We start from the raw sequence: 14,487 nt of genomic DNA on the forward strand, positions 1-14,487 counted from the left end.
CACCACCACCATCGACTCCCTCTCCCGCCGCCGCCGCCGCCTCATTGAAGAAAACATTTCAATAAAACAATATTTTCTTTTCTTTTTTGAAGCAAACTATATATAAAACTGCGACAAGTAAAACCACTAACCGTAATGAGTGGATAACGAGTAAGGAAAACCTCCCCTGAATCCTTTTTTTATTTTTGTGCATTGTGCATTCCATACCTAGGTTCTGCTACAAGTCTGCGCGTTCCTGAAAATGATAGTGGGCTTTGTCTGTTATTGAGAAATATTTAGGGTGAGTTTGGATAGGTTTTTTTAGGAGGGAAGGGAAGGAGTTGGGGAAGTTACAATAATAACCATCTTAAAACTATATTTGTTTATATTTCTAGTAAGTGAGGGGAAAGATTGGGAGGGTAAAAAGAAGTGAACAAGTTGGGAGGGAAGAGGTTGGATTTTAATTGAATTGCTCCATTCTCTTCCTATTTTCTCATCTAAATAAACACAAATTGTTGTGCGCAGCGGCTAAATTGTTGTGCTTCGAGGAACCAAACCAAACGTCGAGATAGAAGGCTAAATAATCCAAGATAATGGCACAAACGCAAACAAACGAATTTTACATGGTTCGGCAAGTTGCCTATGTCCAGAGGCAAGAAGGGGATGGGGTTTTCACTAATAGAGAGGAAGAGTACAAACTGAGATCACTCAAAATAACCAACTAATCTCACCAACAAATCTCTAATTCTCTCCATATAAAACTCTAACTAATAACTCAGAAAATACCTCTTTTCTGTGCTCCAAATATCCCCCAATCAGTGCTTAATTAAAGCCCAATCAAAGCCAAAGAAACCCTAAAAACGTGTCTCTATTTATAACAAAACACAATCCCTAACAGATTAGGATTCTAAAAAATGAGTTTGCCACACCTGGGGGTGGTAGACAACACACTTCTAAAAACATGACAGATTCTGCCACACCTGGATGTGGCAGACACCACACCTATGTCAACAGGGACAGATTCTACCACATGGATGTGGCAGACACCACACCAATGTGTGGTGGAGCCTATCTTGCTTATTTTTCACTTTTTTCTCAAATGTCTTCGTTGTTTTCACAATTCTCCACCCCGATAAAGTTTTTCTAAAACTGAGTTGACACCAACCAAATCAAACGTCTCACTTGTTGCGTCTAGTATGAAGTGGAACAAAAATATGATAACGGACTTAATCCACAACAAGTCGGGAACCCAAACGAGAATGCGAACAAACTCTAAATGTCGGTATCAACTCACCAAACCGGCTGCATCATAAATGACTACCTGTGTATTCTCTTGCCCAAGAAATCAAGCATTCACGTAGGTCACCCAACGGCCTCCAAATGTCCTCAATCAATTGAAGAGTTCTCAACCCTTCTCCAACATCACCAACGAATCAAAAATTGATAGCTCTCCCAATGGTCCCAAAGTGAAACAATCTAAACACCTCCACCTGAGGTGAACCAACAACCATAACCAAATGCGAACTATGTCCACCAGCTGCACTCGAATCCAAAACCAACTCATCATCTGCATCCAAATTTAAATGATCCCCAAACTATGTCACCTCAGTTGGAATCTCAAACGATGCAGTATGATATGGAATATGTGGAGTAATCTCCACCCAACATGGAATAGCATCACTCTCCACCCGCTGTGATATCCCAATAATTTGATCAACACTCTCCACTTGTTGAGAGTCGAATGTGAAATACCTATTCAGAACAAAATCAGAGTCTCCCAATTGATAACCAAACGAGCATCTGAATCCCAAATGTGCAATCATATCAAATCTCACATCCTCGATATGACCAAATGCTGGGCAACTAAATATCTAACACAATCCAAAATCTGAAGCAGCTCCACCAGATCCAAAATATCCAAACGCAGTAGTCGGCAACCTATAAACAAGATGACCCAAATATGTCGAAGCTCGAACACCAAAATCAATGCTCGACATCAAACACTGATCCTCCTCTAGAAAGGAATGACCAATAAAAAATATTGTCTCATCTCGTTATCCTAATATTTTCTCCCCAATGAAGTGTCTCCAACTGACATGAGCTCGGCACAAACGCAAGAAAGGACACCTACCAGAACTAGAATGATGAGTTATCTTTCAACCAATACACTTCCTCCATCTGTTGTTAACTTCGAGGACTTTATACCAACGGGACTTGGTTGTAACCCACAAATGCCTTGAACAATCACCTACTACGGAAACCAAATACCGATTACCTCCCAATGATGTATCCTTGGAAGGCCCATAAATGCCTGAATGAACACAACCTAAAAGACCCCTCGATCGATGGATAAAAGTGCCAAACTCCACCTCAGTCTTCTTGCTCATACCAATGTGGTCACAGGACTTCAATCAGCAGGTCAAAGCACTCCTCAACAAACTATGTACGATGCAACCAATCAAATAACCCGGCCTCAACAAATGTCAAAGTCTAGCCAAATCCAAAGAAGTCGTCAGCTCTCTACCAATCACTGTGCTTCCAATCAAATAATATAAATTCTTCCTCCTGACGCCCTTCATCATAATAATGGATCAAAATGTGACTTTCAAACATGCATCCTCTAAGGTCACCCTATAGCCTGCTGCCTCCAAAACTCCAAGCAAAATGATATTCTTCTTCAACTGAGGAATGAACCTCACTTCATCCAACTCCCTAATCATCTCGTCACATATCCTAATCTGAATGGTACTAATACTACCAATAGGACATTTATGATCATTACCTATGAGCACGATATCCCATCTTTCTAACTCCTGAAAGCTGGAGAACCAATCCCTCATAGGACAAATGTGGTATGAAGCACTCGAATTCAACATCCACTCCGTAGAATCGACAACACAAACTGACAGTAGTGCAGATAATGAGTAACCCAAAGAATCCGAATCTAAATTGTCGTCACTAGCATTGGTAACATTCACCTTGAAGCTTGAGTAGCTTTCCATTTATTCTTTCCGGCTCGATCTGTCAACTTTGGGCATTCGGCTTTCCAATGTTCATCTTCTTTACAAAAGACATACTGATTCGTACGAATTCCAGGATGTGCCCCTCTAGACTACGACCTCCTATTTCAGTTTGGACTTTTTGCTCTTACGACTAATGCCCCCGTTACCGGCCCAATTGAAGTCTCATTATCCTTCTTTTGAAGCTGATAATTCACAAATACAGCGGTGCCTCACTATATGAAAGACATGCCTTCCCATTGATAAGAGTAAGAACGAATGTCTCATATTCCTCGTCAGGCAAGGAACTCAACAACAACATCATCTTGTCCTCATCTTCAATAATCACATCTACATTCGTCAAATATGTAAGAAGCTTCGTGTAGTGGTTCATGTGATCACCAATGGAGGTTTTTTCTTCAATTGGAAGCGGTAAAGCCTCCTCTTCAAATGCAAGCGATTCTTCACACTCTTGGTCAAATACTTGCTCTCAAGGATCTCTCAAATCTTCTTAACCGAAGTCTCATTGATACATCATATTTCAAATCTTGAGTCAAACAAAACCTAATCACATCACACGCCGTTCTATTCATCTTCTTCCAAATATTTTCCTCAATATCGTCCGGTTTCCCGTGTAACTCTAACGTATCCTCCAAATTTTGCACATTGAGTGTATCCAAGACTTCGCATCGCCAAAGTCTAAAATTGTTAGTGCTATTAACAGAGATAGATTCTGCCACCTAGGTGTGGTAGACACCACACCAGGGTGTGGTAGAGCCTGTCTTGCTTATTTTTTACTTTTTTCTCAAATTCCTTCGCCGTTTTCACACAAATTAGTTCCATCCCTCTCCATTTCCTCAATGATCAAGCAATTCAATAAACCTATGGTTATCAACCAAATAACGCAATTTCCAAGTTCACAATAAATTACTATCAAATGATGAAACAGTAATGGTTAGATTCTGAAACAATAATAGTTAGATTTTGAAACAGTAATGGTTTGTAGACAGAGAGATAACTTGTTAGATTTTGAAACATTAATAGTTAGATTTTGAAACAATAATGGTTAGATTTTGAAACAGTAATGGTTTGTAAACAAAGAGATAACTTGTTAGATTTTGAAATAGTAATGATGAGATTCTGAAACAGTAATGGCTAGGTTTTGAAACAGTAATGGTTTGTAGACATAGAGATAACTTGATCTTGGACAAATTTTTGAAAACAACACTTTTGCAAAATTAATGAGCAAAATCTACCTTCTTCAAAAAAATAGCAAAATCAGTAACCACCCTCGACTCCCTCTCCCGCCGCCACCACCGCCTCATTGAAGAAAACATTTCAACAAAAAAAATATTTTCTTTTCTTTTTTGAAGAAAACTATATATAAAACCGCGACAAGTAAAACCACTAACCGTAATGAGCGGATAACGAGTAAGGAAAACTTCCCTTGAATCCATTTTTTTTATTTTGTGCATCGTGCATTCCATATCTGGGTTCTGTTACGAGTCTGCATGTTCCTGAAAATGATAGCAGGCTTTGTCTGCTTTTGAGAAATGTTTAGCGTGAGTTTGGATAGGTTTTTTTTAGGATGGAAGGGAAGGAGTTGGGGAAGTTACAATACTAACCATCTTAAAACTATGTTTGTTTATATTTTTAGTAAGTAAGGGGATAGATTGGGAGGGTCAAAAAGAAGTGAACAAGTTGGGAGGGAAGAGGTTGGATTTTAATTGAATTGCTCCATTCTCTTTCTATTTTCTTATCTAAATAAACACAAATTAGTTCCATCCCTCTCCATTTCCTCAATGATCAAGCAATTCAATAAACCTGTGGTTATCAACCAAATAACGCAATTTCCAAGTTCACAATAAATTATTATCAGATGATGATGAAAGAACCCATGACCAATAAGAACCTGAGGGCCCGTTTGACAAAGAATTAGTGAAGAGGGATTAAGGATAAGGATTAACATAGTTATCCCATTCGATAATCCGAATGACTAAATTATTAACCCGTTATAGAAGTTTTATTTCAGTCATTGTGATCAGTTTTAGTGTTTGAGAATAACATTTAGAAGGGTTAACTCTTAATCTTTTTAAATAGGAGTATTAGTAAACCTCTCATTTTGAGAGGTTAACTCAGTTTAATCCCTCTAGAAGGGTTAGCTTAACACTTCTATATTTTTTATGTTTGACAAATTATGGAGGGTTAACTCACTTTAACCATTATATAGATTTTTTGTGTTTGACGGGTTAAGAATGAGTGGAGTCTCATTAACCCTTCACTTAATCCTCTAGAAGGGTTAGCTTAACACTTCTAAGGTACCATTTGGCAAAGGATTAAGTGAAGGGTTAATGAGACTCCAATCATTCTTAACCCGTCAAACACAAAAAATCTATATAATGGTTAAAGTGAGTTAACACTCCATAATTTGCCAAACATAAAAAATATAGAAGGGTTATTAAGCTAACCCCTCTAGAGGGATTAAAATGAGTTAACCCCTGAAAATGAGGGGTTTACTAATACTCCTAATTAGAAGGAATAAGAGTTAACCCTTTTAATTATAAAGAAAATAGTTAAAACCATTGTTATTCCTAAACACTAAAACTAATCACAAGGGCTAAAATAAAACTTATTTAACGTGTTAATAATGGGTTAAGCATATTAATCATTCTCTTTAACTCTTCTTCCTTAACCCTTTGACAAACGGGGCCTAAAAGAACAAGTTTTTACCAAGTATCGCACCAAGGATAATTCTGCATAAAAGGAAACTATGCTTGAAAAGAATAACAACTGTGGGTCTAAGACGTTCAGTAACGGAAGCCTTTTTATATTGACTATTACACATCTAAAATTTTTAAATAGGCATTATTTACTTAAAAAATGACTGAACGTTTTTTTAATAAGCAACACCAAACACATCCGTAGTATTAGTGAATGCGTGCCAGTTTATTCGCAAACGGAAGTTTCTGCTGGTCATTGAGGAAATCATGCCTACCCTAAATCCTCATTAATTCGTATATAGCAGAAACTTCTGAACCTCCCCGAATATTTCGATGATATCACCCTATCGGTACAAAAGGACACAAAAATATTCGGCGATCTGTGTTGGGGAATGAAGGAACCAAGCAAGTTGTGAGGAATTTAATTCTTTCAACCCCTATGGCAATATAGATTTGAAGCTTGAAAGAGATTGTGAAGCACAGAGATAAGCGAAAGAGATACTTAGGTAGTAACTCTAGCAGCAGTTTAGGGATGTTATATTTGTGGTTTGGCTATTAAATGGGCTGACATGTTTAGCTCATTTACTCATTTATGGCTCATTTAATATTTTCTAAATGGACGCGTTTTTGCTCGTCTATTTAATAAACGGACCGCTCATTTTCCCATTTAACTATATTAATAATATATATAATATTTTTGGTGTGTTTTTTATAAATTTTTAGGGGGCTTTCTACAAACTATCGGGGGCTTTTCATAAACTTTTGCGACTTTTTGCAAACTTTTTGGGGGCGCTTCGCAAACTTTTTGGGGGTTCTTCGCAAACTTTTTTGGGGCTCTTTGCAAACTTTTTGGGGGGTTTTTACGACCTTTTAAGGGTTTTTGTCCAAACTTTCTAGGAGTTTTTTTTTTTGCCCAAATAGAATCCTTTGAGAATTCGAAACTAGAAATAGAATTCCTATTTAACAAATGAGTCAAAAGAATTCTATTGGTAAATATACATATGATGTAATACATAAGATATTAGGCTCTGTGTAATACATAATTATCTACTTACAGGAATCCACAACAATTTCATATCTTACTGAATTATTGCGTCCAACCCATGTTAATTATCTATAGTCAAATGTAACATGGTTTCTATTATTATCTATACAAAAACTACTGTTAAAAGCTTAACGATAATTTATTCAGAAAACGTTTTTATTAGAAAAAAAACATTCTCTCATTCCCAAGGCTAGGATCAAATAGAGGCAATCATGCTTCAGAAGAATCCAGCTTAAAGCTTGAATATTGCAGCGTTGGTTGAAGGCTTGGTGGCAAAGACATAAAGACCGAGATCATTCTTGTTGATGATACCCTTCTCAATCCTAGATTGGTAGAATGACTCTTGCAATAGTTAAAAGGATTTGAGTTGCACAAGTTTGAAAGTGTTATGTTTTATATGAGAGAACTCATGATTTTAATGAATAATGAGCTAGGTGTTTTCGTCGAAAATTGTTGTATTCATTGCGGTATTCATTACAACTTCAGTCGTTACAATGAGAACGAAAAAAGATAGTCTTTTTATAAGACTCTTACACAATGAAAACAAAGATTACAATTATTGTCAAACAAACGCAGAGATCGTTTATCGGTCTTCTGCTTGCGTGGGATCTTTGTCTGTGCCGAGGTTTATCCGTGGACGACCGTCGATTAGATCCGGTTGTTGAAAATTCGGCAGAGCTTCGCCTTCGCCGAGGAAGTATTTGATTTGAAGCGCTGAGATAGACCAAGCGAAATCAGTAGCTCTTCTTGAGATCAAGACCAAGCCTGATCTCAAGGAAATGGGGGAAACGGGCGTCGGATCTCTCGAACTCTCCTTCTTTATGCCGAAGAATTCACCAAGATCTGTCAACCTTCGCTGAAATTCGTGCTCCTTTGACTCCTCAATCCGGCAGCACCTCCTCCTCTTGATAATTAATCTGCCCTTGAAATGAGGCCCCGAGCTCGTATTTATAGGCTTCGGTTGGGGGTTTTTAGATGAGAATGAATGAATCGTCCATATCTTCAGTTAATAACTGATTAACCATGTTAGGGGATGATATCAAGTCCGTTAGGAACCTCAAGAACGACCAAATCCCGAAAAAAACCGTCAAAAAACCAAACTGATGTCGAAACAGTGCACGCGAGACAAATCTGACCCGCGCTTGCGCGGGTCGGATCGAATCCGAGACCCGCTGTACTGTAGCGCTGGTCGGAAAAATCCAACCAGCGGTTAATGTAGCAAAATTCCGACCCGCGGTACTGTAGCAGAATTCCGACCCGCGGTACTGTAGCAAAATTCTAACCCGCGGTACTTTAGTAGAAATCCACCCCGCGATACTGTGGCAAAAATCCGACCCGCGGTACTGTAGCAGAATTCTGACCCGCGGCACTGTAGCAGAATTCCGACTAGCGGTACTGTAGCAGAATTCTGACTCGCGGTTACTATAACAGCCTTAACTCACTCATCCGACCTCGGAATGAGGCGATTCAAGATGCGTTGGAAAGCCGACGATGAGATCTACAGGATCCCATGATTGAATCATATGTGGAATAAATAAAACACGAGGGGTGCTTCGCCTTTTGTAAACGACGTGGGGCTCCCGATCAGCTCTCGTTTCCGTTATTCCGAAGTTCTGTTGCTTCGTATGACCCGTCGACTCACTTCATGTGTTTGTCGTTGTCAAATGAACTCCTGTGACTCTAAAAGCGACGTTTATCATCTTTTCTCTGTCTCGAGCCGTGTGCGGATACCCATAGGTATTTTTAGACGACTACACTAGGGGGTGGTCAGCTCAAATCAATGATACTACAGAGGGTCTACGTGCAATTAACCCTAGAGAATATTATACGATTCTAGGATCAAATTACAAGCATTCGCAAATAAGCGACCTTTAAATTGAGAATTAACTGAGGGACGATACTTTCTTTAACTAAAGCAACTGAACAGCCACCTCATCCAGCACCAATAACTCTCGCTCCAAGTGCTCCATTGTCTCGACAAACTTTCACAAGCTCTTCCAACTCCGGGCAACTAGAGAAAACACATGCAAAAGCAACATAACAGTTACAGTTAAACATAGCCAGGTATCTTAAGATTTTCCACCACTAAAATCGGGTTCTCTCAAGTATTTTATATAGGTTTTCTCAATTTATTCAATTAAATCTTTCATATTTTGAAATTACTCCCTCCAATCAAGAGAGTAGAAGTAGGAATTAGGGATGAATTTGAAACAACTTATAGGAATTGGCGGATCCAATAGCAATTTCAATGACTTAATTTCAAAACAAGTAGAAACTTTAAGGAACTGCTTGCAAAATATGAAAGATTTAAAGGACTAATATAACCAGAGAACTTACCTGCACTCATACAGAACACTACAGCTATAATGACTGTCATTCATCAGATCACCGAGTCTCTTAAGAATGTCTTCCTCATTGCAAATTTTGACACTTTAGAAACTACCGGCCTTTTTGTTAAAATAAGAAGTGCAAATGTAATACCACTTAACTAGCCTATGATCTCTCAGGCAAGTTTCAATACATAATTAAGTGATTATGTTTATGGTTTCATTTTGTTGATGGAACTTGCTTTTGTTGACACCATAGTTTAATGTTGAAATGAACTATAGTGAAAAGCAACTTACTCATTGATCACAAAGAGATATTTTTACTAATTTTTCTCTGATGAAGCACTTGATAACAATACTTCTGCTCTGATGAAATTAAATAAACAATCATATGTTCCTACTCAGATTTTAAATTATGCAACTTAGAATGATTTACAATGGACAACTCCATAGATATATAGTTGAAACATTGACAGGCACAAACATGCATCAGTAGTCCCAAATACTTTGAACTCTAAACATTAGTGTCACCATATATCTTGCATCAATAACAAAGTATTTGATATGAGGGCTTGCCAACCAAGAAGAAGATCAGTACATGAAGATGCAGCTGAATCAAGGGAAATGCTGCAAGAAGGAGAATGGAAATTACACATGCGATGGTCAGCGCATCCAAATAGTTTGCAAATCAACCAGAATTACATGAGTTAGAAGAGGGTGGATATTAGCAAACTTTGCAAGTAGATCCAAATAATCTGTATGTACAATGTTGTCACTAAATAGTGAGAGATCATAATACTAGTGGAAGAAATGGTAGTTTTCATGGCAAAGAGAATGACAATGGCACAGACTGACTGCAATAACTTCAACGTTATCTATTAGAAGCAACTCTTCAACGTTATCTATTAGAAGCTTGTAGAAAAGCCTCTCATTTCTCTCCTAAAAAACATTAACGGAAAGGCTTCGAAATTTTTTTTACGTCCAACCAAATATTGCAAAATAACATATATAAGCCCAAACCTGAAGGTCCATCAATGCCACATATCGTTGAAGGGGCACCTGATACTGGCGAAGACTATTAGAGAAAATATTAACTAGAGTCTAGCTAGTCGGAAGAATATTAATTAGGGACCACAGATTAAAAAAGCAGTTTGGTATAGGATGAGGATAAAGGCTTCCTTCTCATCAGATTTTCCTCCTAATTTTCAATTCCGTCGCAGATAAAACAGTTAAAAAGATGGTCATATGCGATTCTCTCTCGGGCCTGCTTCTAATTATGGAGTTCCAGTAAAAAGCGTCTCTTCTTCACACACTTATTGACACAAAAATATTGTTTAGTAAACAAACAAAAATAATTGCGGCATGGCTAAGCACCTTTTTTATCTTTTTGGATTTCTTCTAGAGAAGTGTGAAAGCCGCAAAATATATTGTAAATTTAAAGTAGATATAGAATGGAGAATTATTAAAAGAATATAAAGATAGAAACATACACAATAGCTACCGAAATCCATGAGGGAAATAACGAATCAGAGATGTTGAGCTCAACTAGAAAATAATAACAGTCAACAGTCGAGGGATCAAGATAAAGAAAAACCAGCCTGGTACTCATAATAACACTCACAGTCAAGGGCCCAAAAAAAAACTTCCAATTATTCATCTTCACATTGATGGGATACACAGTTGCAACAAATTTCTCCGAACTTCCTCTATTTACAATTCCAGATACAGGTTGCAGCTACAACAGCAAGAAGATCATCTCAAACCCTCAGATTTTGGCATCACAACCAGGAGTTCCACCAAGCAAAGGAACTTGACCGGCCACTCCCTTTTTAATCCCAAGCAACATATCACACCTCACATACATCGCATACCACTGACTCTTAAAAGGCCCAGGCTTATACTTCAACCTCCCAAGCAACACAAGCCTCATCGCCACAACCCCATAATTTTCATCAGTCATCAGCCCGGCCGCCACATCAGCAGACACCGGTACCACCTCGCCTCCGATCACTGGCGACACCGCCACAGAGCTGTCCTCCTCCTGAAACAGCGGCGGAAGCTGCACAGGCGGCGTGATGGCCTGGCCCTATAAGTCACGTAGGCTGAGAGGCGATGTAGCGGATTGATGCTCGGTCGTTAGTGTTTCGGATGGAGATGTTGATATGCGATGCTCGTCGAGACTGCAGTGGCTGGGGACCATTGCTGGCATTTGAAAGTTGGAATACTGAGGCGCTGAGGATAGAGAAGTGGGGTTTGGATGGACGATAGACTAGGTAGAGGATGAGGGCCACAACTCCGGAGAGAATTAGGATCGTGAAGAATGCGCAACAGATGAGGCGGCCGAGGGCGTTGGAGGGGCCATAGCGGTATAACATCGAGTCTTTCGACATGTTAGAGATGAGAATTTGAGGAGAGGAGAGAGGGGAGGGTTGGCTTTATAAGAGGAGGAAGCTTAGCGTGGTGGTATAAGGGGACTGTTGTGCTGCAGGAGGAAAGAAAGGAGGGGAGCTTAGTGGGTTATGATGTGTAAAATTATCAGGTTCCTTTCCCACTGAGCTCATCTTTAGGTTGTTCTAGCCTACGACTTTTCTTTTAGAGGAATTGAAAGCAGAAAAGAAAGGCATCAGGGAGCAAGAAAGTGAAGTTGATGAGTGCATGTATATTGGGTTTAGAATGGTAAAGCAGAAAAGGGTATTGGAGTGAAGGAGACAAACAATTTGAACATGGGAAGAACTTCCCCTTTACTATCGCATTATTGAGTTCATGTCTGCAAAATTTCACCAAGAACAAAATGATGATCATCATTTGTGCCGAGGTAACCCGATGATTCTGTAGATTCTTTTTAACTCTTTACTATAGATGACAGGCGTCAAGGGTCAAATCCTAAGATCCAATCTCAAATTGGAGTAACCTTTTCCAAGATTATCTTGCAGACAAGTGACGGTCTTATGTAGTGATTCTGAAGATTATCACTATGGATCTGACGAGCACGGACTTGACTTCAGTTAAGCAAGTTTTTCCTTACATACCTCGTAGGGAAGTAATGGAAATATATGCAAAAAAAAAAAAATATCTGTCTATGGACCTTAGTGTTGTGCGCAACGAAAATTTCGGCAGCACCTCGATAGCACCTCGGCGCAATAAGATAGTAAGATCACAATAGGAATTCCCGTTTCACCAAGGAAACAAGAACCAAAAACAAAATATCTCAACAAAGTGGGATACCAGCTCTTCCTCTCATCAGATCTAGTACTGACCTATCGAGAGAAGCTAGATAAGCTATTACAAATCACATAAACAGCGAGACAATCAATTTTACGTGGTTCGGCAAATTTCCTACGTCCACGGGGCAAGGAGAGGGGAGATCTACTATTAGAGAGAGAGAATACAAATAGGGTTTACAATCACACAAATTAAACCCTCACACAAACTCTCAAATCTCTCACAAATATCTCCCTCAAAAGGATGCTCAAACTCTAAAAACGGCTGCACAAAACTCCTCTTCAAAACAGCGAATCTCTACTGTTTTTTTTTCTGCACTCTGCCGTTTTCACCCTCTGCTCACAAACCCTCTTTTTGCACAAAACCCTAGGCTATTTTTCGACTTGCATTTATAAGCACGAACAAAAGATCTCGGGTGGGTCATCACCTATTGCACAAAACCGCTTCGTTCACGTGATCTCTTCACTCGGGTGGGAACGTGGTGGCCCCTCCCAAGTCCATGTTCACAATTCTCCACATCGGCGAAGTTTTCCCAAAACTGAGCCGACACCAAAGCAACTAAATGTCCCACTTGTTGAGTCCAATACGCCGTGAAGTTAATTCACGACAACGGACTCAATCCACAACAAGTCGGGAACCCGAATGAGAATGCGAACAAACTCCAAACGTCGATACATACTCCCAAATCGGCTATATCACAAATGACTACCTACGTATCCCCTTGCCCAGGAAATCAAGCCTTCACATAGTTCACCTAAATGGTCGTCAACGGCCTCAATAATCACGAATATACAAAGTTTCGACAATGATCAAACTTGTTGCTCGGAACCACCTTTGTGAGCATATCCATCGGATTATCCTTCGTGTGGACCTTCACAATCTCCACATCGCCATCTTCAAGAACATCACGAACGAAGTGATAACGAACATCAATGTGTTTTGTCCTCGCATGAAAAACCTGATTCTTTGCCAAATAGATATTGTTTGGGTCAAAAGTTGATGTTTTCATTGCCTTGAATCTATTACAACTTTAATCGTTACAATAAACTCAAATGAATAAAAAAATTGATCTTTTTATAAGATCTCTTTTACAATGAAAATAAAAGATTACAACTCTTGTCAAACTACACACAGATCCTATTTATTAGTCTCTGTTTTGCGTGGCATCTTTGCATGTGCCGGGGACGTTGATATCCGTGGACCGCCACGGATCAGATGCGGTTGACAGAAATTTGACATAGCTCCTACTTCACCAAGTAAGTATTTGCTTGAAGCTCTGAAATCGACCAAGTGAAATCAGTAGCTCTTCTCGAGATTAAGACCAAGCCTAATCTTGAGGAACGGACAGACGGGGCTTCAGATCTCTCGAACTCTCCCTCTTTATGCTGAAGAACTTCGCGGAGATCAGTTAGCCTCCTCTAAAATTCGTGCTCCCTTGCTCTCCAACTCGGCAGCACCTCCTCCTCTTGATAATAAATCCGCCCCTGTGAAATGAGCCCCTAGGCCTGTATTTATAGGCTTCGGTTGGGGGTTTTGGATAAGAATGAGTGATTTGGCATTATCTTCAGTCAATAACGGCCTAACCACGTTTATGGATAATATCCAATCAGTTGGGAAGCTCTGGAACGAAAAAATCCCGAGAAAATATCAAAAAACATGTTTTCGGGCAGTTAGCACGCGAAACAGGTCATGCTGACCCGCAGGGGTGCGGGTCAGCCGAGTCTGACCCGCGCTGGCACGGGTCGGCCAGCTCCGACGCGCGCGTGGGTCGGCAGCTCCGACCCGCGCTGGCGTGGGTCGGCCAGAGCGCGGTCCTGCAACGCCGACCCACGCGGGCGCGGGTCGGCCACGCCGTCCCACACTGGCGCGGGTCGGCCACGCTAAGCTGAACTTCTTTTTTTCTTTTTGGCACTTTGCGACTTTTCAGAACTTGTATTTTCTGTCGTTTTGCGTATTTGATCATCTTGTTAACTTGCACGCGTCGTTAACTTGCTTCATGCGTTCGTTAGCTTCTTTACGACACTTGAAACTGACCGACATGCGCGTCGGGCACTTTGGATCTAACCGACAAGCGCGTCGGACACTTTAGAACTGACTGATAAGCGCGTCGGGCACTTTGGATATGACTGACAAGCACGTCGGGCACTTTGGATCTGACCGACAAGCGCGTCGGGCACTTTGGATCTGATTGACAC

The 14,487-nt window shown here is 40.0% G+C and overlaps 1 protein-coding gene across 1 annotated transcript; it reads right to left on the minus strand.

Moving 5' to 3' along the window:
* LOC109837774 (NDR1/HIN1-like protein 1) lies at positions 10,697–11,702 on the minus strand. The gene is given in 3 exon segments (XM_020406123.1): positions 10,697–11,158; positions 11,161–11,184; positions 11,187–11,702. Coding segments are annotated over 3 exon segments (621 nt in total). The 5' UTR covers positions 11,461–11,702; the 3' UTR covers positions 10,697–10,835.

This window comes from Asparagus officinalis, chromosome 4 (genome assembly GCF_001876935.1).
Source record: "Asparagus officinalis chromosome 4, Aspof.V1, whole genome shotgun sequence".
Classification (NCBI taxonomy): Eukaryota; Viridiplantae; Streptophyta; class Magnoliopsida; order Asparagales; family Asparagaceae; genus Asparagus; species Asparagus officinalis.